This window comes from Gymnogyps californianus, chromosome 1, assembly GCF_018139145.2.
Source record: "Gymnogyps californianus isolate 813 chromosome 1, ASM1813914v2, whole genome shotgun sequence".
In the NCBI taxonomy this organism is placed as follows: domain Eukaryota; kingdom Metazoa; phylum Chordata; class Aves; order Accipitriformes; family Cathartidae; genus Gymnogyps; species Gymnogyps californianus.
The window spans coordinates 32,395,309-32,420,804 of NC_059471.1; the positions used below are offsets into that span (position 1 = coordinate 32,395,309).

The 25,496-nt window shown below is 41.6% G+C and overlaps 1 protein-coding gene across 2 annotated transcripts in view; it reads left to right on the forward strand.

The window, feature by feature from the left end:
• The first annotated feature begins 2,953 nt into the window (after window positions 1–2,953).
• Window positions 2,954–25,496, forward strand: part of TSC22D1 (TSC22 domain family member 1) — a 94,252-nt gene continuing 71,709 nt past the window's right edge. The window contains exons 1-2 of one of the 2 annotated variants that reach the window (XM_050893109.1): window positions 2,954–3,349; window positions 4,009–6,872. In XM_050893109.1, the coding sequence (XP_050749066.1) occupies window positions 4,042–6,872 (2,831 nt within the window). In that variant the 5' untranslated portion in view covers window positions 2,954–3,349; window positions 4,009–4,041. Of the gene's footprint in view, window positions 3,350–3,999; window positions 6,873–25,496 lie in introns of those variants that run through there. The other variant, XM_050893099.1, reaches the window with a different exon arrangement.

Here is a 25,496-nt window from a genome sequence, read left to right on the forward strand (position 1 = left end):
ACTAAGAAGTTTACAGTCCAAAAGACTACCAACTATTCAAAAGGAATATAAGTTAGTGTGGGCAAAAGCAAACATTTAACCAATGACAATACTACTGTTTTAATTCTTTTTCAGGCTTGTTGGTGTGTATTAGGTGCATACAAACTTCATAGCTCAATCCTTTTTGAGTTACTTTTGCACAAAGTTTTAAGGTTAGAAACAGATTCATCTGTATTCATAGTCTATGTGCTTTAAAAGTAGTTGGACTTTGTTCAAACATTCAAAAAATTATCTCTGAGCTGCGACTAATCATAGACTTTATTCCTCAAGGAAATTGTTCTGGGAAAGTTATAAGCAGAGAGAACAGGAATTTATAAGGGAAGTTGGCTTGCAACCTCAAACTCTCATCTCAAAAATGTTTACACATGTGAGTATCTCATTAAAGACACATACAAGGCTTCAGTGTTGCATCAGGCATCAAGATGCAGACAGATTGTGGGCACCTTTGTGATGCTTTCCTGAAATCTGTGAGGGTTACATGAAGGCTCCTTCCCGTAGGGAGCTCATGTTTAGGTAGTATGGTCTTCAAGCTGTTCTGATTATCAGTTTCAGAAAATATTATCTTGCTCTCAGAAAAGGCAGAATCTTATTTAATTACGTGTCAATCATTTCACAGTGTCTGTATAAAGGCAGTGTCCTAGAGCCATGGAAGGAGCAAGGGTTGCCAGTCTACCTTTCAGGTGCCTGGAGACCTGAGCTGAATGTCTGCATTCCAGACATAAAAGGAATTAGGCTGCAAAAGGCAGGATTTTCTTAAAGCCACCCCTGTCCCCACACCAAGGGAGAGCTAGATAAGCTAGGTTAACAGGGAGAGGCAAGATGGAAGGGTGAAATTCAGGAACAGGCAACAAAAGCTCCCACTGTGTGTGTGACCTTGAATCCTCACCTTTTCACAAAATGGAGCTAGAAAAACAGCTTTTTTAGTACCTCAGTGATTAAACACCACACACCGAACATGGGAGACTCAAATCTCCTCTCTGCCTGAAGGAACTAACATTTACATCTCCCACAAGAACTCTCTAATGACTCAGCTATATGATACCTCAGACTCTCACAACTTTTCTCCCGTTAAAGCTCTACTACTGTTCATGATGTGCTTAAATATTCACTGCAGCAAACACCAAGCCCTGTTTTTTCCCCCTGTGCCCTGCTGACTGTCCTAACCAGCGGGCTTCATAGTCAGGTTACAGAATTAGCCTGAGCCAGTCAAGTCCTGCAAACATTTTATTATTCCATGCAAACCGGACCAATTTCAAAGCAGCAATTTGAGACACCGCCACCAGCTCATGGATGCCTGTTTGGAGGCAAGGATGTGCTGCCAGGAGGTGGGAACACGAGCAGCTCTCTGGGCACTGGCGCACACCCTACCACCAGGCTGCTGGAGAAATGGGGGAGAGGGTGCGAACCTGTCCCCCCTCCCCACGGGAAAGCGGGACACCCAATTTGTCATGCTCTGAAAGCGCTCCTGAAGTGAATCCTGCTGATGGGAGAGGTGGAGCAATGCTGGTGGTGCAAATCTGTTGGGACTGTGCGGCCATGAGATACCTGCCTACCTGCTGGGCAGCTCTGTGCATGCCAACAGCCGCAAAGATGGGAAAGAAAATCTCCTGGCGGACACGCATGCACGGAGCATCTTCAGAGACCAGATGGTCATTGCTCCACGATGAGGAGCAGCTCAGTTTGGGATGGGGGAGAGCTGGAGCAGCCCCGCCGTGACGGGCGTGTCGAGCTTTGCTGCCTGGCTCTGAGGAGGGCCATGCGGTCTTTCTTCCCCCGCGGGATGCCGGCACTGAAACAGCGAGGGAGGGTTGGCAGATTTCACCTCAATTCCATTTAGTAACTTAAAAATACCTTTGAACGGCATCGTTTTTGGAGCAGCGCTTCGGTGCGTTTCCTCTCGAGCTCTCATCAGAAGCTCCTACACACACAGACAGACGTCGCTTGTGAATGCGGATGAACGGTTTCACCTGACCCGGCCGCCTCCGGGCGTCGTTCCCCCTCAGCACCGGCGGTGTCCCCTGCCCCGCCACAGCCCCGCGTCCCCGACACCGTCTCGCCGCCTCAGTGCGCGCCGCGGCACCGCGCTCGCACCTCCCGCCCTCCCAACGGCGGGTGCCGCGGTGGCAGCACCCGGGGCCTCCAGTCACCGCCTAGTGACACCGTGCTGCCGCCCCGGGGGGCCTTCCCGCCCGGCCGGCCGAGCGGGGAGAGCGGCCATTTCGGGGCGTGAGGGGAGTCACCCGCGACGACCCCCGGCGGGGGAAGGGGGGGCTAGACGCCGGGGGGCACAAAGGGGAAGGCGGCCCCCGAGCGCGGCGCCTCCGCTTTCCCCATCCGCGGGGGGGGAAGGAACGGGCAGGAATATTCTGGACCGAGGGAGGGGAGGAAGGAGAAGGTGATGAATAACTTGAATAAATCTGCAGCGGAGCTGAGGAGAGGGGGAGGGAGGCGGCGGCGGGTCATGTGAGGCACAGTCATGCTGCGGGCCCGAAGAAGAGGCACAGAGGGGCACCCGGGGGGCGAGGCGGCCGCGGGAGGGGGACGGCTGCCCGCCTGCCCGCCGTGGCCACAGCCTTGCCCCCGCCCGGCGCCCCCTCCCCAGCCAGGAGCGCCGCCATACGGGGACACCCCCTCCCCCCCGCGCTGCCGCTGCCCTTGCCCTTCCCCCTCCCCGAGCTCGGCGCCGCTCGGCAATTTCCGCCACGCGAGCCGAGCCTATTTCCGTCGGCCTCGGCCAGACGGGCTTTATGTCTGCCAGCGGGGCGCGCGTGCGCGGCGGCCGCCATCTTACGTTGTCTCTCGCCTGCCCTCCCCTTTGGCGAGCTTTTCCCCTCCCCCCTGCAGCTCCGCGCAGCGCCCTCCTCCAGCGCTCCGTGAGGAGACGGGGCCGGGAGGGGGAGAGACCCGCGGCGGCGGGGACGCCGGGAGAGAGACCCGGAGGGAAGAAAGGACGGGGCAGACGCGCACGCGGGAGGAGGAGGACTGATCCCAGGCGCGGTTCTGCGGAGGAAGAGCGGGTGCCGCCTGTTATAAAGGGGGAGGAGGCGGAGGGGGAAGGAAGAGCGTGCGGAGCGGAGCCTCCTCCAGAGAGAGCCAGACACAGAGGGAGGAGAGAGAGAGGCTGCCTGGCTGGCTCCCCCTTCCTCCCTCCCTCCTTTTCATGGACTCTCTTGTCGGGCTGCTGCTGCTTTTCTTCCCTCCTTATTCCGTCTCTTTAATACCCAAAATGATTCAGCTCCATGGCTGCCACTGACGGGGATGTCCCTGCCCGGCTCAGCCTGCCGCTGCCGCCCTGCTGTGCGCCAGTCCTGTACGTATCTGCGCTCTCCTACTACTACTACTACAGCGGTGATGGCGAGGGGCGCCGTCCGCCTCGCCGGGCTGCCCTGAGGGCCCGCCGGCTGCCCTCGCCCCGCCGAGGAGGCGGCGGCCCGGCGGCGGCGGCGGCGCCCGCCGTGGGGAGGGCGGTTCTGCCGGCTGCCGGTGAGCCGCGGCGCCCGGGTGAGCCGCGGGGAGGAAGGGGTTCGCCCCCGGGGCCGGCCGGCTACCGCGGGCATTTCCTCCGCCCGCTGCCCACCCCCCGGGAGAGGCGCAGTCGGGGGGCGGGGGGGCGGCCGAGGAGGGGGGTGGTGGTGGAAATCAAAAGGCGGGGGGGGGGGGGGAGAGGGAGAAAGAAAGTGAATGGCGGAGGATTGAAAGTGTCACATTCAGAGACGCTAATCTAGAGGCGGCAGAGGACCGGTCCTCGCCCCCTCCCTGTCTCGGAGGGGAGGAGGAGGGGAGGGGAGGGGGGTGGTGGTGAGCGGCGGTGCCGAGGCGCCTCAGCCCGTGCTTTGCGGGAGCCGGGGGGGTTGTGCGTGGTGTCTCTCTGCCCTGCCGTGAGCGCAAAGCTAACTGTGTGTGTGTGTGTCTGTCTCTCTCCATACCGGGGGATTGCACTCTTAAAATACACCCGATACAATGCACCAGCCTGACTCAGCCGCAGACATTAGTGCTAGGAAGATGGCGCACCCGGCAATGTTTCCTAGAAGGGGCAGCAGCAGTAGCAGTGGCAGCAGCTGCGTTACTGCTCCCACTGCACCAGGTACCGGCGTTGGGAGCGTTGCCCTCTCCGCCGAGGATTATCAGCCGCCTTTGCTGGTCCAGCCGCCGCCTCCATCTCCTGCAGCATCTTCATCAGCGGGTCCACAGCCGACACCCCCTCCTCCACAAAGCCTGAACCTCCTCTCGCAGTCTCAGCTCCAGCCACAGCCTCTTGCACAGACTGGAGCTCAAATGAAAAAGAAAAGTGGCTTCCAGATTACCAGTGTGACCCCTGCCCAAATATCAGCTAGTATGAGCTCTAATAACAGCATAGCTGAGGATACAGAAAGCTACGATGACCTGGATGAGTCCCACACTGAAGACCTGTCATCTTCAGAAATCTTGGATGTTTCTTTATCCAGGGCCACTGACTTGGGAGAACCTGAGAGGAGCTCCTCTGAAGAGACTTTAAATAACTTCCAAGAGGCAGAGACTCCTGGGGCTGTTTCTCCAAACCAGCCTCATCTTCCTCAGCAGCATGCTCCTTTGCCTCATCACCCACAGCAGAGTGTTGTGATCAATGGAAGTGTTCACCCCCATCATGTTCATCACCACCACCATCTTCACCACCACCATCATGGACACCATCATCCATCGCATCCTGGGGTGGGCAGTGCCCCAATTTCTGGAGGACCACCGCCCAGTCCATCATTTAGAAAACTATCAACAACTGGAAGCTCTGACAATGTTATATCAACTGCACCAGTTTCTGCTGCATCATCCACTGGTTCCCCGGCGTCTGTCGTGTCTAATATCCGCACTACAAGTACTCCTGGCAATTTAGGTGTAAGTCCTGCTACTGGAACTAGTACCTTAAATAATATGGGTGGTGGTAGTTCTAGTGTGGCAAGCAGCGTGCTTGGTACTATAAATTTAAGCAACATCACGAGTACCGGTAATGTAAATGCTTTGTCTGGAACTAGCAGCAATGTTAATGTGAATATCTTGAGTGGTGTTGGCAATGGTACGAGTGCTTCCTCTAGTGTCATTAACAATGTTACTAATCCAACTGCAGGAATGGCAGTGGGATCAAGCCAGCAGCAGCCTGCATCTGGCACGTCAAGGTTTAGGGTTGTAAAATTAGATTCTAGTTCTGAACCTTTCAAAAAAGGTAGATGGACATGCACTGAATTCTATGATAAAGAAAACACTGTTGCGGTTTCAGAAGGAGTAGCAGTAAACAAAGCAGTAGAGACGATAAAACAAAACCCGCTTGAAGTGACTTCTGAAAGGGAGAGCACCAGTGGGAGTTCTGTTAGCAGCAATGTAAGCACACTGAGTCACTATACAGAAAGTGTGGGAAGTGGAGAAATGGGAGCACCTACTGTGGTACAGCAGCAAGCGTTTCAAGGTGTGGGTCCGCAGCAGATGGATTTTAGCAGCACTGCTCCTCCGGCAATTCCAGCATCTAGTATACCACAGAGTGTTTCTCAATCACAGCTTGCACAAGTCCAGCTGCATTCTCAAGAAGTAAACTATCCACAGCAGAAGCCAGGGGTCCAACCTCCTGCACAGGCCAGTCTAACCACTGTTACTGGGGTTCAGCCAGCCCCAGTTAACATACTAGGTGTATCTCCATCTTTGGGCCACCAGCAACCTGCCATTCAAAGTATGGCTCAACAGCAGCTACCGTATTCTCAGCCGGCGCAGCCTGTGCAGACTTTACCAGTTGTGCAGCAGCAGCAGTTGCAGTATGGACAACAGCAACAACAGCAGCAACAGACAGTTCCTACGCAGATGGCAGCAGGTCATGTTAAGCCGGTGAACCAAAACTCTGTTACGGGGGCTATGCCAGACTACATTCAACATCAGCAGATCCTTCAGACTCCAGCCTCTGCCATGCAGCCTAGTTCTACAGGAGTAGGAGCAGGGCAACCGGTTCCCGTTGCCCAGGCACAGAGCATGCAGCCTTCAGTACAAGCACATCCAGCCGCTGCCCCAGCTCAGCCTGTTGCACATGCTCCAGCAGCGATACCAGGTGTAGGTACCAGTGGTCAAATGCTGAATGTTGGGCAGCAAGGAAGTGTAGCCGCTGTGGTGCAACCACCGTCTGCTGCAAACCAAATTCCACCTCCAGTTATGCCGTCAACGGCTGCTCCTCCATCTTCACAAGTAGTGCAGCCTGTGCAGACAGGAATAATGCAGCAGGGATTACAGGCTAGCACTTCAGGCCTTCCTCAGCAAATGCTCATTGCTCAGCAAAACACCTTGTTACCTGTACAGCAGCAGGCACAAGGAGTGGAATCTGTAGTCCAAGGGATGACTGGCCAGCAGCTGCCTGCGGTTAGCCCTATACCTTCTGCTAGCACTGTTCCTGCACCAGGTCAAGCTGGTTCAGCTGTGCCTTCTGGCATACCTTCTGCTTCTATAGGTTTGGGACAGCCACAGAATATAGCACAAGCTTCAGCTGTGCAGAACGGGAATTTGGCTCAAAGTGTTAGTCAGCCTCCCTTGATATCAACAAGTATAGGTATGCCAGTGGCGCAGAGTGTGCCACAGCAGATACCGCTAAGCTCTACCCAGTTCCCCACACAATCAGTAGCTCAGTCGATTGTAAGCCAAATTGAAGATGGCAGACGCCCTACAGAACCTTCCTTAGTGGGTTTACCTCAAGCTGCCAGTGGCGAGAGTGGTGTTGGAGCATCAGCTGTTTCAGATGGCAGTAGCAGCACCATGCCATCCTCTGCTTCCCTCTTTCCGCTGAAGGTGCTGCCATTGACAACGCATCTCGTAGATGGTGAGGATGAGAGGTAAGACTGCCTGTAACTTTATTAAAAGATAGACTGTCTGATAGTTTGATTTGCACTAACTTGCAGGTCTCGTTACAGCCATTCTGTGAAATGGTGTGATGTTTTTGTCTAATTAGAAATATGGTTTTTCAGGTCCCAGTGCATGTAGGTGTTATATTAAAATACTTGTTTTTCTCTTGAGGGGGTGGGTTGTATTGATTATGCTGTGAAACTACTGCGTGGGTAAATTGTGTTTAACAATCTGTGACAGTGTGTATATTCCCATTGTATAGAGGAGGACAAAAGAATACTGTGGAATGTGGGTATGCTAGTGGTGATTGTAGTTTAGATTATTTATTATACTGAAATAATTAATATTTATTCTTGGGTAGGTTTTTTTCACAAGCCTAGACTTCATCCTGCCTCGGCTTCTCTTTTTCAAGTATTGACTTTACTCAGGTTGAACCAGTTGCGAGTCTGTGGTGTATGTAGAAGCGTTTTCTTTGACAGCCAAGAGACGCTTTAGGCAAATGAGTACGGTGGGAAAAGGGAGGTTCAGCAACGCTGTTGTGGCTGTTTAAATTGAACTTGGGGCACTTTTGGTCTTGGTGGTTTTGCTTCAAAGCATTAATCCATTGTGAGAGCCGCTCAGGCCTGCGGAGGGGTGGTGAGCCTTCAATCTGGTGCACCAATTCTGTGCAGTCAGAGTAAGAAACTGCACGTGTTCTCCCACCTTCACCTTGTCAAATAAATGACCACTGGCTGGTCTTAATAGTATGTGCATGTGAATAGTCTCATTTCTTTGACAGTGCGTGCGGAGAAGCTGTGTCAGTTGTGAAAGGCCCTTGCGTATGCAGGCTGAGGCGATCTGAACAGCAGTTTTAAAGTGCAATTGTTTGATATTAATTACGTGTGGAAATTCCTCACTGTATTGAGGACCTCTTGTGATAGGCATTTAAAAATGGACAGGAAGACTGTGGCGGTTCTCCCAAAGAACCTCTTGTCTAAGAAGAAGCTACATTAATGGGAGAAGTAACTTTAAGATAAATAACCTGTCCTGAGAATGTGGGAGAGGGCAGAAAAGAACTCTAGAAAAGAAAAACTGAGACTCAGGTGAGGAGACAAAATAAAGCACTAAACACTTAGAAGGTGGGAAAAATGCCACAGCAATAGGAGGTGAAGTACTTAAATATCTTCTTGGTGCCATAACTTAAATCAGGAGTAATATCAGTGGCCAAAACGTACTAAAAAAAAAAAAAAACCAACCCAAAAACCGGGTTGCTGGGAGAGGCTAGATTCTTTTCTTAATATTGAAAATACTAACTCTATCAGCAGTCTCTGGTTATGTTGATCATGAGGTGTTGACTGCCTTAGTGGCTTTCATCACGTCTTTCTAAGATGCCAGAGAGCTATAATGAGTAGCAGCTTGTCTTCCAGGAGTGCTGGAAGACAAGTTCCAACACTGTTTCATTCTGGTTATGTTTTTTAGTCAATAAGTACGTGAGCGTGGTAGAAGACAGATTGAGGTGTTAAAGCCCACAGTGTCACCATTATGCTACTAGCAGTCAATTTTCTCAGAAACGTTTTTTGATTTTTCTTGCTTCGATCTTTCTAAAGCAGGACACTAATCCTTCTCTTCATGGGTCCCATTTGTGTTTGGTGGTGTGGGTTTTTTTTTTAACCAACCAAAAAAGCCCCCTATCTTTCAGGGGATCCCAGCTGAGTAAGAGAATCATAAACTCATTGATACTCAGTGTTTTGGAAAATGATATCTAGCATGTGACTGTACCCTGATTTTAAGAGCATATGTTAGCTGTTTGTCATGATAGGTATTTTTTCCAGAATGTTTAAATCCCTCAGGGTAACAATAGCCAGAAATACCTTCTTCCTCTGTTATTTGGCTAGACAAAGATCATATCCTTTCTTCTCCCATGCACGTTGCGTCTTTGTTCAATCTGTCATCTCCAGGTAGACTACACTTTTGTTTAGCTGCAGTTGGAAAATCATTTAGATTCTTTACACAGAGCAGGATATGACTCTATTAAATGGAGACCAAAAATAATTGTGTTTTTTTTGCATGGCAGTAGCGGTCAGGTGACTTTTTGTGCACAATTAGATAATTTACAGCAGCACTTCTCCCTGTATATCTGTCTGTAACGTTAAAAACTTAGTGAGATTGTTTCTGCTTGCAAGGGATCTCAGGGCAAGGTATTATTTGTATTGTCATCTTGACTGGAATTTCTTTTGGTCTGGAGCTTAGACTTCATCACTCACTAAAGGTAGTGCAAGATATGCTGTTTTTCTGCTTGGCTCCTCACTTCTCCGGCCGTAGGATGTCTCTAACTAGAGTTCTCCTGACGGTTTTTTGCCCGTTTGTTAGATTATTCCCTCTTTTACAGGAGGTAAAGGGTAGTGTATTGTAAAAGTACATAAACATTTAAGAAGCAGGTATACTGTAAATATGTGCGTATAAAATCCCTATTTCTCTCTCTGTCTTATGTGCACACACACATATATCGCTGAAGATTTACATCAATACATCCCAAGTGATTCTAAACCTGGCAAGGGAAAAGGTAGGAGAAAGAAGTAAGTGATGACATAATTGGGCCAGTGAAGAAGCTGTAAAATTCCATTTAGTGTGCCTTTGAAAAAACATCTGACCCATGTAATACCTTGTTTAGATTAACTCCCAGCTTTCGTTAAACCTGTGTATAATTGTGTTTAAAGACGTGCCAGTATCTTTAAGTCTCTAGCCCTGTTCAGTTTTTAGAACACCATTTGCAGCTCTTTCTATGCCTGTTATCAGGGCATGGCCTTTTAAATATAGACAGTGTGGAGTGTATCTGCTTTGAAAACTGTAACCTTTATTTCCCTGGTATGAATGATTTTTTTTTTAATCTTTGCTATGACTTGAAAGAAGAGATACTAAAAATGAACTGCTTGGCAGAATGCCATTTGGAAAATTAATTTGCAAACTTTATTTATTAAAAGAGAGGATACAAATAATGCCATTATAGTTTCTGTATTTAAAAAAACCAAACAACCACCCCCAAAAACCCCCTACCCCTAGTTCTTCTGACTAGTTGTTCTTCAGCCTGTTGGGTATGCCATAGATGTTTGTATGTTGGTAGATTTATCATCTCCTAATATTTCAATCTACAAAAATGCAGGCCATTTTTTTTGGATGTCAAATATCTTTTTTTTTTCTTAGCTTGAATCATAGTATGGACTTGTTTTAGTGCATGATTCTCATATAGTTTCTTGGATTTGCAGCAGTTACCTTGATTTATTCAGTTCAGTTATTAAATGCTGCCAATTTTAGACATGGTCTTTTGAGCTTAGTATTTCATCTCTAGAACTGTAGAAGAGGATTTCTGTTATTTTTATGCTTTTGAAACTAAAGTATGGAAAAATACATACTTATATTGCAGTGAATTCTTTTGTGTATTTATACTTAGTGTTGCAAAATCAGTTTTATGTCTTCCTAGACAATGCTTTATTATGCTATAGATGCTTGCAATAAGATTTTGTACAGACTTGTATAGTTCTTAAATTACCTGTAAAGTGAAAACTTCAAAAAAAATCAGTGTATTTTACAGCATTTATAAAGGCTGCTGTAAGTGAATTTAAAAATAACTTAATCTGAAAGGTTGTTTACCATTACTCAAAAGCAGATTTTGTGAATGAAGGATAAGAGAACTAATAACTGTCTCCTTGTCCTTGACAGCATTTCCTGTAGAGTTGCTTTCATTCTTTAGTCTGATGCAAGTTGTTTTCACCTGTTTGTGCATTTCATCCAACAGTGAAGCAAAAGAGAAAGGAAGAAAAGGTGATGATAAACACATAAAACTGACATAGAGATTTGAAGTATTCTTTATTATCTGACAATCTCTCATAATTTTCTTTTTGAAGGGAAATTTTTATTAAAAGATCCCTTTACAGCTGGACAGAGGAAAAAAAAAAGGTAGAGGAAATGTTTTCTGTATAGGACGTATGTTTTGGCTTGTTAAGTCTGCGGAGAGGCTGGAAGATTAAAGCTGAACGTGAGAATTGAAAGACTTGTGAACAGCCTTTGAGAATCTCTAGTAGTAGTAACTAGTACTAGCTTGTAAAGCAAGAGTACAGTCAGGAAATTGGATGAATTTTCATCATGTATGCAAGTATGTAGTAGGAAGGTTGATCAGGTACAAATGAGATTTTTACAGATGTAATTGAATACTTGTTGAAGATGTTAGTAAGCAGTAGTGAATGAACATATTAAAGTAGAACTGGAAGTTTCAGTTAAACATTTTTGATGTGGTAATTATTTTGCATACTTATTTTTATTTTGTAAGCTGTTTTAGAGTTTATATGGGCTGTAAGTTTTGCTTTTGTGTATTTGAAGAAGGGAGAAGATACTTTTAGAAGATACTTCACAACAAAGGATTTATGGTGGCTTAGCACAGATTTATGGTGGTATTTTTTTTTTAGTTGCATCCTAGGGGCAGTGTTGTTTTCCATTTTTTCAGCTTTTAAACTTGCTTCAGAGTCTTGCCACCAATTTGAAAATTGCATAACTTGAGTTGTAGGAGATTGACTTTTAAAAAAGTCTTTTCATATTTTCAATTTGGCTATTTATGGAACTTGAAAAAACAGCCTCAGTAATGGCAAGTCACATGAGCAAAAAGAGAACACTTCGGCGAAGAAAATTTGGCTACTGTTGTGTCATGCTGACAAGTCCAGCTTCTCATTTCATCTGATGAAATAAAATACCTACTGTTGGCAGAATTGACTTTGTTAGCTCTCTGCTCTAAGTAAAGAACAATGAGGAATTTAGGGTCTGCATCTTGTATGTCTGCTGGCCAGCTGTAGGTGGCAATACCTGTTTGGATGAACATTTTTCTGGTGTCTTTTATAGATGAGTTTCCTGCATGCCATGATATGCTTTGAACTAAGGATTGGTACGGTGCTTGGTATTGCATTGTCTTTAAAGACAGGAAGAACCAACAGATTTCAGGGGGTTGTAAAAGCAGTTGTTTAGCACTTAACGCAGATTGTTGGGAGATGCTGAGAAATGTATCTCCAACTGAAAACGTGATTTCCAGAAAATGTACATTAGCACTACAGTTTTGGCTGCTCTTTGGAAAATGTCAGTGTATGAGCGGACTAAATCATCTAGGTATGTAAAAACAAACAAAAGATTTTAAAATATTTAATGTTGAAAAGCAATCTTTGTTAATGTCTCGTGATTTGCATTCTTTACGTTACAGGCTAGTCTGGAAATTAGAATTATCCATTTGTCAGTCTGTGTATTCGTAGTGAAGTGTTTCAGCCTTTTCAAGTTACTGTGATCTAGATAATGCCACAACAGAGCAATAACTGTAAGTCAGCGGTAAGCTAGCAAAGTTATGAGGATGGGAGGGGAAAATAATTAAAAACAAAACTCCAAAAAACCCTGAAAAAAAACGCCCAAACCAAAACACTGATGTATCTTGCTTAAGCCTGAGTAAAAAGATATATGGATAGCACACCTATGCTACAAAAAAACTCCTATAATAATGCTGTTCACTTTACAGAGGGTAGTAAAGTAAATAAGCCTTTTCAGACCTGTCTCTAACAGCTTAGGAAGGAGATCAAGTTGTAAACAGTAGTACTGCTAGTATAGTCCTTGAGAAGAAGAAACTATGCACACCTGAACATCAGTATATAATAGAAAGTGTATTCTTCGTATGACTTTTTGGGAATAAATTGTGATCTGGGTTTGCGGTTTGGTGTAGGTGAAACGTAAAAAAGAATAGAAAAAGAGTAGTGTGTCTTTGTTCTCATTGATTTAATGCACTGGTTCTTTTCTATTCTTGATTAATTTATGAGACTAAAATGTGCTGTGTGTAATATGTATTTAACAAATGACTGAAAACTTTTTTAAAAGTGGACCTATACCTTTCATTTACTGCACTTAGGCCATCAAAGGCAATGCTGTTAAGCAAAAGCATGCTTTAACAGCATACTAAGCAGGGACTAAGGGTAAGATTATTCAGTAAATTATTTCATGGTAATGATCACCATAAATAAGGAACTACTTTATTCTCAATGTGATTGTACAAGAAACCATAGCCTAAAGCTAAGATGGAAGGAGCTCTTGAGTGACTGGAGATACCACTTTATTTTAGCCTGTTCTAAAGCATTCACAGAGTTATGAATTGCATGATGGAAGTGCAGCATAATTACGGTATCAAATTGGAGCACCTGATCATCCTTATGGCTTTAATGTCTTGCAACACTTTAACTCTTGGTCTGCCTTTGGAGTTTGCTAACAAAGATAGTAATTGTGCTACAGTCAGTTGTGGTGTAGAAACCCTTATCAGCTTGTTTTGTGCAAGCCTCCAAACACCTATTATGCATTATCAGTGTTTGAAGCAGGATTTGGTTTGTGGTTGCAGTTATATGCAAAAGTCTCCATCTTCCACTGAAGCTGGATAGACTTTCCTGAGAGAGAGATTTAGAGGTTATAAATATTTGGCAGGCAGGGATTGTAATGATCCCATACATACAAATGCTAGAGTATTGCCTGTGATAGTTTAGGTATTTTATCATTGTTGGTTACTTTATGGACTAAATGACTTGCTAGTGCCTACTAAATGAGAACTTCTGACTTTGGTGCCGTGTAGACGTTAAGAATGGTACTCATCATAGTTCAAATACAACATTACACTTTAACTGAACTTGTTCAATTTTATGGTATTTTTTTACAGTTGCAAAGTAAAATCTTGAACACCCGTTTTGGTAGAGTAGAAAAGTCTCAGTAAACTTGTTCACCATTTTTCTTCAAGCAAGCAATTGATTTGTTATTACACTTTCTTTAAACTCTTTTGGCATTATTTTTTTGCACATCAGAAATGACTCCTGAATTTTTCTACTCCACAGTGTTAACTTACACTTACGGATCTTGACTTCATCTAAGTTGTTTTAACCTTTTTTTAATTCAGTTAGTAATTTTCCAGAATTTCTCTAGTCTTTTTATCATAATATTTAAAATTAGAGAAAGTGTACATTGAGCCTAAACATTACTACTGTAAGTTTAAAATAATTCTATATGAATTATTAAAAAACATTTTAACTGGGCTATATAAACATAGGAATATGTTTCAGTCTAAGCGCCATATGTGCTTCATATATGAAGTCAAGCTTTCACCACTATGCTAAGTGTGAAAAATTCACATGTAGGTATGTCTGTATTTGGGCACCTACGCCAATGTCTGTTGTCATGTGTTTTTTTTAAATGTTTTTTCTTCATGTTTAAGTGTTTTGTTATACTGTTTTCAAGGTGCTTAGTGTTGGTGAAGCTTCATATATTGAGTACCTTTGACAATCAGGACGTATATTTAAGTATTGTAGGCATTCAGGCTTGAAGGTCTTGTCCCAGTTTATATTTCTTCCTGCAGTGCAGGGTTAGCGATGGTCCAGAACAGTCAAAGTAACTTTTCTTTGTTCAACATAGAATGGCTACCTAAACAAACTACCCTTTATAATTAGTCTTCCTTGCTGGGGGTTGTAGGTATTGTACAAACTGAAATGGGCACAGAATTTTGAAAGTGCATTAGAAGAACAGAGTAGGAGGTAAAGCAGTTTGAGGTTTTGTTTATCATTAAGGATTAGAAATGTAACACATTTTTGAAGCTGACTGTAATCCTTGACAAGCAACAAATGCAGGTACCACTGATGCTTGTTTTTTCTCAAGGAAGCTTTCAGAAAACTGTGCTTGGTATTTATTGTAATAAAACTTAAGGGGTATCTTGATCATCTGTTTATATACTTTTGAATAACCCATTCTTTTGAGTATAGTGGAGGAGTGCGGTTTTAGAAATTGCTAAAACAGGCAGCAAAATATCTTCCGTAAGTTTAGACTTAACAGAAAGATATGGATGGGCCCACAGTCTGTTAAAAAAATGTAGACAGTATTTCTACTAAGGTATAGATTTGATATCAACTGGAAGTTGGTTGTAGAGTGCTTTATAACCAGCTGCTTAAGTGTGCTAAACCACTTGGCCAGGCAAATTGTTAGAGCTTGTGTGTGACTTAAGTACTTAGACGTACAAACAGAAGGTTGGACATCTTTTTTTTTGTTGTTTTAATTAGCATGGTTATCCAGCAGGAACTTTTCAGGGCTCTGATTTCTTCATGTGTAATCAAGGTTTGAACTTCTCCAGCAGTTGCTTAAGCAACAGTATCAAAGTACTGTGCTAAGTATTAGGGACAGTACTGAAAACTGCTGAAAATGTGGATACACAGTCAACAATAGTCTTAGTGTCTTAATGCATTTAATAATTTTTTTACTACTCTACTGCAGTGTAGTTCTTAAAGATGAGTTACGCAGATAAGGTAATTTCAGGACGCAGTGCTATTAGTGTATGCTTATTTCGGTATCCTCAGTGTTACACTTGGTTCATTCCTGTAAGATCAGAAGGTGCAAATCAAATGCAAGTTACACCATTTTTTTGCAGATGTTGTTGATCTTTCATTTGTAATCCATTGTCTCATGGGTCAATACCAGTCCTAGTTATTGGTAACTGAGTGTTAATCATTTTTGGTGCTTACATATCTAGTCAGCAGTCCTTCTAATTGAATAAAGTGTTAAGTTTCTGAATTTAGTATCTGTTGTGAGTTGCTTGTGCTTGGTTTAGAAATGGTATTTTCCTTTAAATAGTAAACAAACGTTTGGTATAGAAATAACTGTTAATGTTTTTCCAGTAACTTTGAACTCCCTGTGCAATGCAGAGGGATGAAATACCTGTCAAGATGAGAGAAAACTTAAATGCCTAAGCTTCCTCTGACCCTCACTTCACCCAGCTCTCACAGTTGTGTACAGATGGAGAGAGACGATGACTGGCAGTCATAACTTACATATAAGAAGCTGTAGAAATCAAAGAATTCAAAACATAACCATACTAAATTTGTGTTTCTATGTATTTAGTGCTGTTATAGCTAATAAGGAAGATTGTGATTAAAAATTAACCCAGTAACTCATGTATGATTGCTTTGACTTCTGCTGTGACTGCCATTTTGAAATATTTCTCTTTTTAAAGAGCGAGAAAAAACTTCTCAGATGGAATCTGAATAGTGACTGACTTGTTTGGCATATATTGCCGCTGAGTTGGGATAAGTATAGTCAAAAAAATAACTTCTGTAGATTTCCTGGAAGATTATTTTCAGCTTGGTAATTTTACTGGATGTATGTGTCAAAGTATCACAATGTGTTTTTGTACCATGTGAAAGGATTCCGTATTTCTCTGAGAAAGTCTGTCTGTGGACTGTAAACAGCATTTTAATTCTTACTTCCAGGTTGAGCCTGACAGAAGTGGAATGCTTTCGTTTCCTCTAGGATTTCATGAGGGTTCATGCAGCAATGCCTGCCCTACAGAAAGGCATGTAAGGGGAAGCAGAACAACTCGGGATGTTTCATGATTGTTGTGTGTGTGGAAACTTGTGCACGGTATTAATTGTCATTGTCCCTTGATGTCACTTGCAGTACAGGATTCTCAAACTCTAAGCATCTCTGAAATCTGGCAAGGAAGGATTTTGTAGTAATAATTAGTTCATGTTTAACATTATGGTTTGTTTATGTTGTAAGCTGTTTAGTGAAAATCTTGACGTGGCCTTAACTTGACATGTCTACTAAACATCTTGATTTTTTTTTTTTGAAATTCTTTGGTCTAAAATTCTGAACGCTGCGTATCTGTGTACATGTATATGAGAACGTATAAAGCTTAATTCTTTCTTTAAAAAAAAAAAACCAAACCCAACTCTAAACAAACCTGCTGCTGAGAGAAGGAGCAATTGTTGCTCTTATGGTTTCATTTCTTGCATTGTTACAAAATAAGACCAAGCGAAAATAAAATAAAAGGAACCATGAGTTAATGACTATGTATTTTAAGTACTTGTTAAATAATTTACTGTAGCACTCAAATGAATTCAAGGTATAAATGTACCTCTTTAATCTATTGAATGAGGTTATTATGTTAAGAATGGATCAGCATATTGCACTGCCAAGTGTTTCTTTAGTAGGCCTAATATCCTAAATTGGGTGAAATGGCAAGTTACTCATAAATGCTCAGGGATTGGTGCAGGATGTGCATGTGCCTCCATGTTCTTTTCTTTCTTTCCAAGTTTGTGAGACTCCTTCCAATTCCATAATTGCTTGTGAAAGAGAGGACTTCCTGAGCATGTATTTGATTGGAGAGAGAGGAGGGAGGAGAGAAGGTGTGAAAGGTTTATGACGGTGGTTTTGGTTTTTTCTTTCTTTTTCTGGTGCGGAAAGGGATTTTAATTTTTGAAATGGTATCAGGCATGCGTGTGTTAAAGCCAAGTATATGCAGTTGTTGGCAATACAGCCTCTTATTTATAGAATAGTAGTTAAAAGGCCTAGTTGTGAATTGGAGCTCTACTTTGCTGGCTGCTTTATAACAGAGCAGAAAAGATGATCCTAAAGGACTTGCTGTCTGATGTCCATATAACTTCTAAATTGATTTTAAGACAGTGAGGCTTTAAAGCAGGCAAAATCTTAAATGTTTTTAGTGGTTTATGAAAAAACAGAGCAGCACAGCAGGATAATAATCTCTACATTCCTGTAGAGATGTACCCTGTTAATAATGGAGTACACCATCTCTGGAATACTACTGCATTGAAAATTATGTGAGTCACCATTTTGTCATGAAAGCATGGGTTAGCCTCTTTTGTAAGGTTTCACTGACTCTGCTCTTGGGATGTGTAGATTCTTAGTGCTGCTTGCTTATGCTGGAGCATGGCGAAGTAATTGAGCAGTCTTTTTATTTCATTGGAAATTAACATGTAAATGGAAGATGATGATTTGCATGAAGATATTTTCAGCTTCTAGAGAGTACTGTGATCTGTGGAAGGGGAAAAATAAATATTAACATGTTCTAGCAGACAGTTGTTATCTTCACTTTTTGCATTTGCCTGACCATCAGAATCCAATCTCTGGGAATCTTTAACATGTATATTTACTGTCCAAATACTTAAAATATTTAGAACATGCTTTTTTAGTGCCTGTGAAGTTATTGGATAAAAGTGTTTTCTCTGAAAGTATCATAAACAGTCCTCCAAAGAATTCTGTAAAGGACATTGAAATTGTGTGAAGTGTTCATAGGTATTTTCAAAGAGAGGATTGTCTTGGTATTTACTGACCTAAAAAGTGTTTAAGAAAGCCATGCAACCCTCCCTCTTAATACTTTCTAATGGGAGAGATGTTTAAGGAAGCTTGCTTTTTAAAAAGTATTATTTTTAAAGAGAGTTCCTTCCTACTCCAACCTCTGAATTTGATAGACTAAACCATTCTTAATGTTTCAGGAACATGTACATTTTATAAATATCTAAAATGTTTTATTCATTTTTATGTTGCAAGAACAAAAAAAACCCAAACCCAAGACATTGGGATATCTTTTTGTTAAATGATGGAATTTGCATATTATGTTAGCAGGAAGATCAAGTCAGATCAATGTAAGATCCATGCAGTTATCCAAAATCGCAAACACTTTTTTCTACTTTGGCTTTTAAAAAAATCTTATAATTCAGTGAATGTACAGGTACTCCTTAGAATTACTTTCTCAAAGTTGCTGTCACATAGCTCTGGGACAGAAGTACTTTATGATAGGCACTAGACCTGCTGTCTGTGACTTAAGAGGAAAGTTGGTATCTTCTGGATTAAGTCTATAGCTTTTGTGTATGCAGACAAATCTTCCCATGCTTTTGTTACTGATCAGTAGAACAGTTGCACAGATTGCATTCATCAAATAATATTGCCATGTAGCTTTGCACAGTTTGGCATAGGCAAGTTGGCACTCTGAGGTCTGTGTTCAGAAATGTTCAAGTGTAAGTTTTAGTTTTCTGTAGTAAATTGTAATATGTATATGTAGAGCTTCTGTAAATTATATGCTAGAACTTCTTAAACAATGCCTTTTCTACTAAAAACTTGGACACCACTTAAAAATGTAACTATAATATGAAAAATCATATAATATGAAATGATTATCTTCTGTAGCATTTTATATACTAAATATATACTCTATCCTAAGGTATACATTTATAATGAAGTTATTAAAATGATTTGTCTTTGCAAAATACTTTGAGCATGACCAGTGAACACCAGATGTTTTAATTTTTGCTCATCAGTTGCATGTATTCAGCCACTGATTTATGTTGTCTGCTTCTGATGAAGAGGCAAGATTTAGAAACAAAGCCCTTTCAGAAATCATGAGGTTGCTGGAAAGATCTACATTTTGCTTCAGAAATAAGAATTAAAAGTAGTAACTACCATTGGTAGTCTAATCTGCCTAAAGTGACCACAAAAGAAATGTACCACACACAACTGCCAGGAAAAGTAGGCTTTTTTCTTTATGAAAGAAGATCCACTATGTCTGAAAACTATTTAATTATAGTGTCTGTCAGCGAATGTGACTAGTTTCTGTGAGATTGTCCTTAAGTGGTAAACAAAGGTTGTTTGTGAACTCAAACTGGTAAGAAATGGTTTGAAATGCAGTATCTGAAAAGAGATTTGCAATTTTTTCTGGTGAAGTACACAGTTTTTCTCTCTAAGTATATTGATGTTAGTGGGTTGAATTAAGATTGCACAGACATGAAACATGAAAATTAAGACTATCTCTTCAGTTCTGGCTTTTCTGAAAACTAAAACCAAATAAAAATTGTGTTTGAAACATGGCAATGAACACCTAAAATGCTAGGTTGGCTGCTGTTGACTTGGCAACGTGATCTTCTTGAGGGACATACTTGTGTTAATTCATCTAATCAAGTAATTGATAACAATAACAGAAGAAGGAGCTGCTGAAGAAGGAAGCTGAGTAGAGCCATGTGGAGAACTTGAAAATCCTGAATTGAGGTTTGCATTTTGGAGCAGTTTGCAATGGAGATTCTGAATCTTTAGCCTTCTACAAGAAAGATAACTAGAAACGTAGGTGCTTCTCTTACCTTCAATATAATTTATTGGGAAGGGATGGAAGAGTTTCTCTGTACTCACTGTTGATGGCTTATGGCCAGAGGCCCACTGCCATAGGAAGAAGTGACTACTGGAGAAGCTTTTGGCCAGCTACAGTGGGTTTTGTAGTGTCTGGCTGGCATGACCGAGTGTTGTGGGCATGCTGTATATCCTTGGAAGTGACTGTTTTAATTGATGCTTAACTGTTGAGGCCAGCACCTTCCAGAATTATAAGTAATAGAAGCAATTGGTTGATGTTAATTGTAGATTTACTAGGTTAGTGTATTTTATGTGCACACAAATTGCATTTTAAGTTTTCTTAGTGTTTTTGCTTTTATTGATGTGAACTGTTGTATTGTAGCTTCACTGTATTGCTCTGCTTAGATACCTAAGTACAGGCTTCAGAACTTTGTTCTGCTCCTTTCCTGGTAATGTTGGCAAAACGCAACACTTGCAGAGCTAGAAGTATGCTGCTTGAACTAATGCATCCTGTTTCTAAGCCTGGAATGGAGTCTTACAGTTCTTCTGCTTCAGCACTGTGTCCTGTGCTTTTTCCATTTGTCCAGTTTGGTTCAGCATCTGCTGTTCTTTGCTTGAGAACTCCTGATGAATGGTAAATACTTTGGTTCAGGAGAACGAGGCTGTCTGTTGGTGAGTCTTTACAGCAGAAGCAATGAAAGGGGATAAGAAAAAAGATGGTACGAGCGATTAACTACATAAGTTCGTGTGCTGCTAATTCCTTTTGTCAGACTGTGGGAAGACCTCAGTTTGTATTATTTTCTCTTCTTTTTTTCCTAGAGAGTCACTCTTACTTAACCAGAAGCCCTTTTTATTGTCCTTGTAGGCTAGGTTTGCTTGCTCCTAACGTTTGGTGCCAGCAGGAAGTGGAGCTGGTATTAGGGACAGTGGCTTTCCTTTTCTCTTCATACATACATTCTCCAAGTACAGTGGAGTGTCTTATCTGGTCACTTTTGCCTTCCTAAGGATTTTCCACTCTTACCCACTATTACTGTCATGAATTAATATGTTTAAGAGTTACAAATCTGTTGCCAAATGGGCCAAAATGGTCATTTGGTTTTGGTGTGGACAGATAAAAAGCCCAGAATGTCCATCTTGTAAATTGAGTGCTTTAACTTGAGCCTTTGAAAACAAAAAGCTAATGAGTTAAGGCCTGCTGTGTCACTGGAGCCTGTCCTACAACATCTCAGAATTCAATTGTGGTGTTGTGTTTTTTAAAAATGACTAAAGATGATCTACAGGGATTAGAAGGAATTCAAAATGAAATGACAAAGTAATACCTAAACCAAGAAGCAAATCTCTAAAGCTGAATGGTAAACCTACATCAGACTTCTGATTGAGACATGACTCATAAGGAGCCTAAAGCTATGATAACATATCCACTTTTTTGTACTTCAAATTATAAATGAGAACTAGTTTAGAACAAGATCAGGACCTTCTGTGTCCTCAAATAATTTGGGAACAAGAGGACACTAGTAAAGATGCCTTGGCTAATTTTAAGATAGATTTTGTCTATGGAGCTCATTGCCACAAGATCCTGTGGAGACCTAGAAATTAGCAGCACTTAAAGGAAAAATTATGTGTTACATGTGAATGTATGTTTATGGAGGAAACAATACAGTATTATAATAGTACATAGAAAATTAAATGGCTTTTGGCTTCAGCTTCTAGGACTACTAGGTAATTCAGGGGAAGCAAGTATATCTTTGAGATAGATCTGCTGTAGCTACTACTTTCACCTTTTTCAGTGACTTCTGGAGTACTTGGTGCTGGTAACTATTGAAGACAGGATACTGCTCCATACCTTCTTATTCCAAACTAGAAATAAAGTAAAACTTAACATTCTTTTTATTTAAACTTTATTGAAAATAGTATTGAAGTATGAGGGCAGGAGAGGAAACTAATCGAGTCAAATGGAAAAACAGAGGAACAGAAGAAGGCCATACATACCCTTGACTGTTGTTTATAGAAGTGTGAATGATTGCAGTTGATCCCATGTCTGCGAAAAGCTAGCCGGGATACAATGATGTGTTATTGACTTTATGGAGTAGCAAAAGTTTAGAGGTTGTTGCACCTTTAAAGTATGGAAAGGTGTAATAACTGCCCGACTCTATCAAAGGATAGGTCAGAAATTAAGATGTCATGTAAGCAGAAGCAAGATATTTATGGTTTCATTAACCACAAAAACACTCGCAATCGTTATTTTTCAGGAACCTGTTCTCGTGCTTGAAAAATGTAATGGCCATAACAGCAATGGCTTAAAATAGCATTTTGGATGCTATAACACTTGCATTAGAGCCCCATTGGCAAACATCCAGGAGGCCTGTAAAAGAAGAAAAATGCCTTAAATGTTAAACAAAGCTTCAAAAGGCAGCTTCTGATGTTTAAATTTTCTAAAATTTCAAAATTATATGCCTATTTAACAAAATATTTGAGCGAGCTTAAAATCCTGGAAAGACACACTAGATAGCAACAATTTTTATTGGCAACATAAAATAATTAAATCAATTATAGGAGTGCATGTAGGGTAGCTAGCTGTGAAGGATTACTAAAGTTGTACAGAGTAAAGTGGTAGCTGCACCAGTGAGGTCAGAAGAAGTAAACTTCAGCAGTTGGATTTTTCTGTTCTCCCTGCTTGCGTATTTTTCAAATGGTTGGTTGTACGTCGGGATATGCTGTAGGCCTTTCTAGGCTAGTTCTTCTTTATGAACATATGTTTAGTGGTTATGTGATGGAATTGCAGTATGTTGTTTGTACTTTTGCAGGATGCTGCAGGTACCAGGAGGAGGGATGGCCTTTAGCAGCCTCCTTCCCTGCTCCACCCAGAGTCATCCTTGGTAGTTACATCCTGCCTCAGGGGAGGAAAGATGCTTTCTGTTGTGATAACCCCTCTTAGAGTGTCTGTGGGTAACTCCATTAGCTGTTGCTAATGAATAAATAGGCAAGTAGCAAGCATGTGGAATTACCAGGTTCTCAATTTTACTGCTGCCTGCAAAGGACTCTGAATAAAAGATGTGAAATGCTTCCTGTGCTTCCCCTTCCAATTCTGTCAGGTAAATGCTGTTACCAAAGTTGCTCTGAACTGTCTTCACAGTAAAAAAAGAGAACAGGAGAGTTCAGCTTGATTTGTGCCTGTGTGGTTGCATTTGCAACCAGGGCACTAGTAGTCATTTTAAAGAGTGTTACCAGGACTCTCAGATCTGGCATAACTTTTTTGAAAACACTCCCTCATCACAGTGCTGCTTTTTCAAATGCTTTAAGTAACATTGAGAAGGAATTTGACTTTATGCTACTAATAAATTCTGGAGCACATTTTTCAGGACTTCCAGATTTCTAGAGTGGCTGGCATATCAGATGCTCTGCAGATCAGCAAGCACGTCAGAGGTCACTAAACCCTAAAGGAGACAAGTAATCTACTTAGGTTTTTTTCCTGACTTTATTTAGAACTTCTAGTTTGTAATGTATTGAAAATAGCTTTCTTTTCATTGTGTTGTATTTCTGGTTTAATCCATCCAACAGCAGAATACTTACACGGAGTAGAATGTGTATATCTTGTCCAGTCTGTGGAAATGAATGTTTTGCTTAATGAGTTTGTGCTTGGACAAGACCTGATTGTGATCCCCAAAAGAGTACCATTGTGGGAAGGACTTAAGTTAGAACCTGGGTTAAGACAAGCCCTAGGTCCCGTATCTGCCTGTTTCTCTCCTTATCATGTGGCTGTCGGCTAAATATTAGTATTGTATTTCATCTACAGCACCTGTTCAGGAATCCTACTTCAGAAGCTGGAGGAGTCTGCAGACTTTTCAGGGGTCGTACTTGGTGTTTGGAGAGGATGTTTGATTAGATTTTAAAGCGGAGTGTGATGTGGATTATACACAAATAATGCAATTATGTTGCAATTTAGCAGTAAAATGAGTAATACATTTAGAAATGCAGGAAGCCTGTTGATCATCTTTTAAGTATAAAAAGTTTGTAAAACTTTTTTTTTAAATTAATTGCAGTTACTAAAGCAAATGAATTAACATTTTCTAGATATCAAATACAAACTATCTCAAATGTTCCCTGTATTGGAGGGAATTACTGTGTTTGACTTAAAATACAGAATTCAAACCCCAAGGTAATATACTCCAAGTCATTGCATGGCATATAACGAATGTGTAAGACCAGTTAGCAAATGTGGCTTTGCTTAGTGTTAGTATCTTGGCATGAATTTCTGTACTTAATCCATTTTTTTGTCTATAACCTGTTTTATGTAATAAGTTCATCTAGACTGTCTTTCCATTGTCTTAATGAAGCATCTTGAATATAAGATTAGAAAGTGCTGTATAACACTAACTAAAATAGGATTAGCCAAGTGTTCTATTTACACTTTGACTGCTGTTCAGGAAATTTATTTCTTCCTCATGCTGGGTAGTCTGTGTTTGAAATTTGCATCATACGCTTGTCTAGGTGATATTGTACAATGCTGTGTTTGAGAACATTAAGGTGACGAATTAATTGTTCAGTTAGTTTTGAATATCTTCTGAGGAAATGGGTACAGAGTTGTTGGAAGTGGAATAAAATACCTGTAAAGAAATAACAGCCATAATTCTTCTTATGTTAGTGCTTACCACATCTTGCTCACGTCTACTGGAAGAGGGACAAACATGAGCATCTTACATTCTTGGAAGATAAACTGTGTGCTGAAGGTTGGGGAGAGGGATGCAACCACATGTATAAACTACTTATGTATAGCTTTACTCTTAAGCAAGTGTACCTGACCCTGTCTAATATAACTTTGTTGATATCTCTGTGAAGCATCCTTGGAGAAAGGGGTCTGAAGAAGTTGGTGACTTCATTGGTCTGTGTTTTTTGGACTTGATCTGTATCATGAAAAAGACAGCAATTGGTATATCGCTGAGCAATGCAGGACAGCAGGGCCTCTGAAGATCAGGAGTAGGAGCTTGACTGCAGGGGAAGACTATGCTCATGAAGGTGGTTAGCCAAAATGCAGGACAAAGAAGGGGTGCTGATAATCAAGATGAGAAGGAATATGTTCTTATGGAAAAAATCTTCTGGTGGGGAATGTTTATAAACACTAGTGGGTGAGGAGGGGCAGGTAGGAATGTAAAGCCAAGTCCTTTGACTATAAATACATCCTTTTCCTCCAGATACTACTATGTAATAGTATATGTTGTTTTAGCCCTTTATTTTAAGCTGCCGTACTTACTCGTACGTTTAGGTATATCTAATTAGACTGGCTAGCTCCTTTTTCAGAAACATTTTCCACACTGTCATTGACTAGGGCTTCTTTGCTGATCTTACAAGCGTTAATCTTGTCTTTTTATCTTCCATATTTATGGTACTGTGGAAACATTTTTTTTTAAGATGTGCATGTAAGAGTTGTATGTATGTGCTGCTTTCTGCATACAACAGGATATGCCTGTGAGGAGCAGGTCAATGGTATAAGGGGCTAAACTGCTCTGAACTAGCCAAGTAATTCTGTAGGACACTGGCTGCTGGGTTGGATAAGTTTATAAATCTAATTAGTCTAATAACTTAGTGCTGGTAATTTTAATAGGTACCTTTTGCAAAAACTTCTATTATGCAATCAGTTATGATTTCAGCAGAAGTTTTAAGTATGCAATGTTGGTTAATAGGCA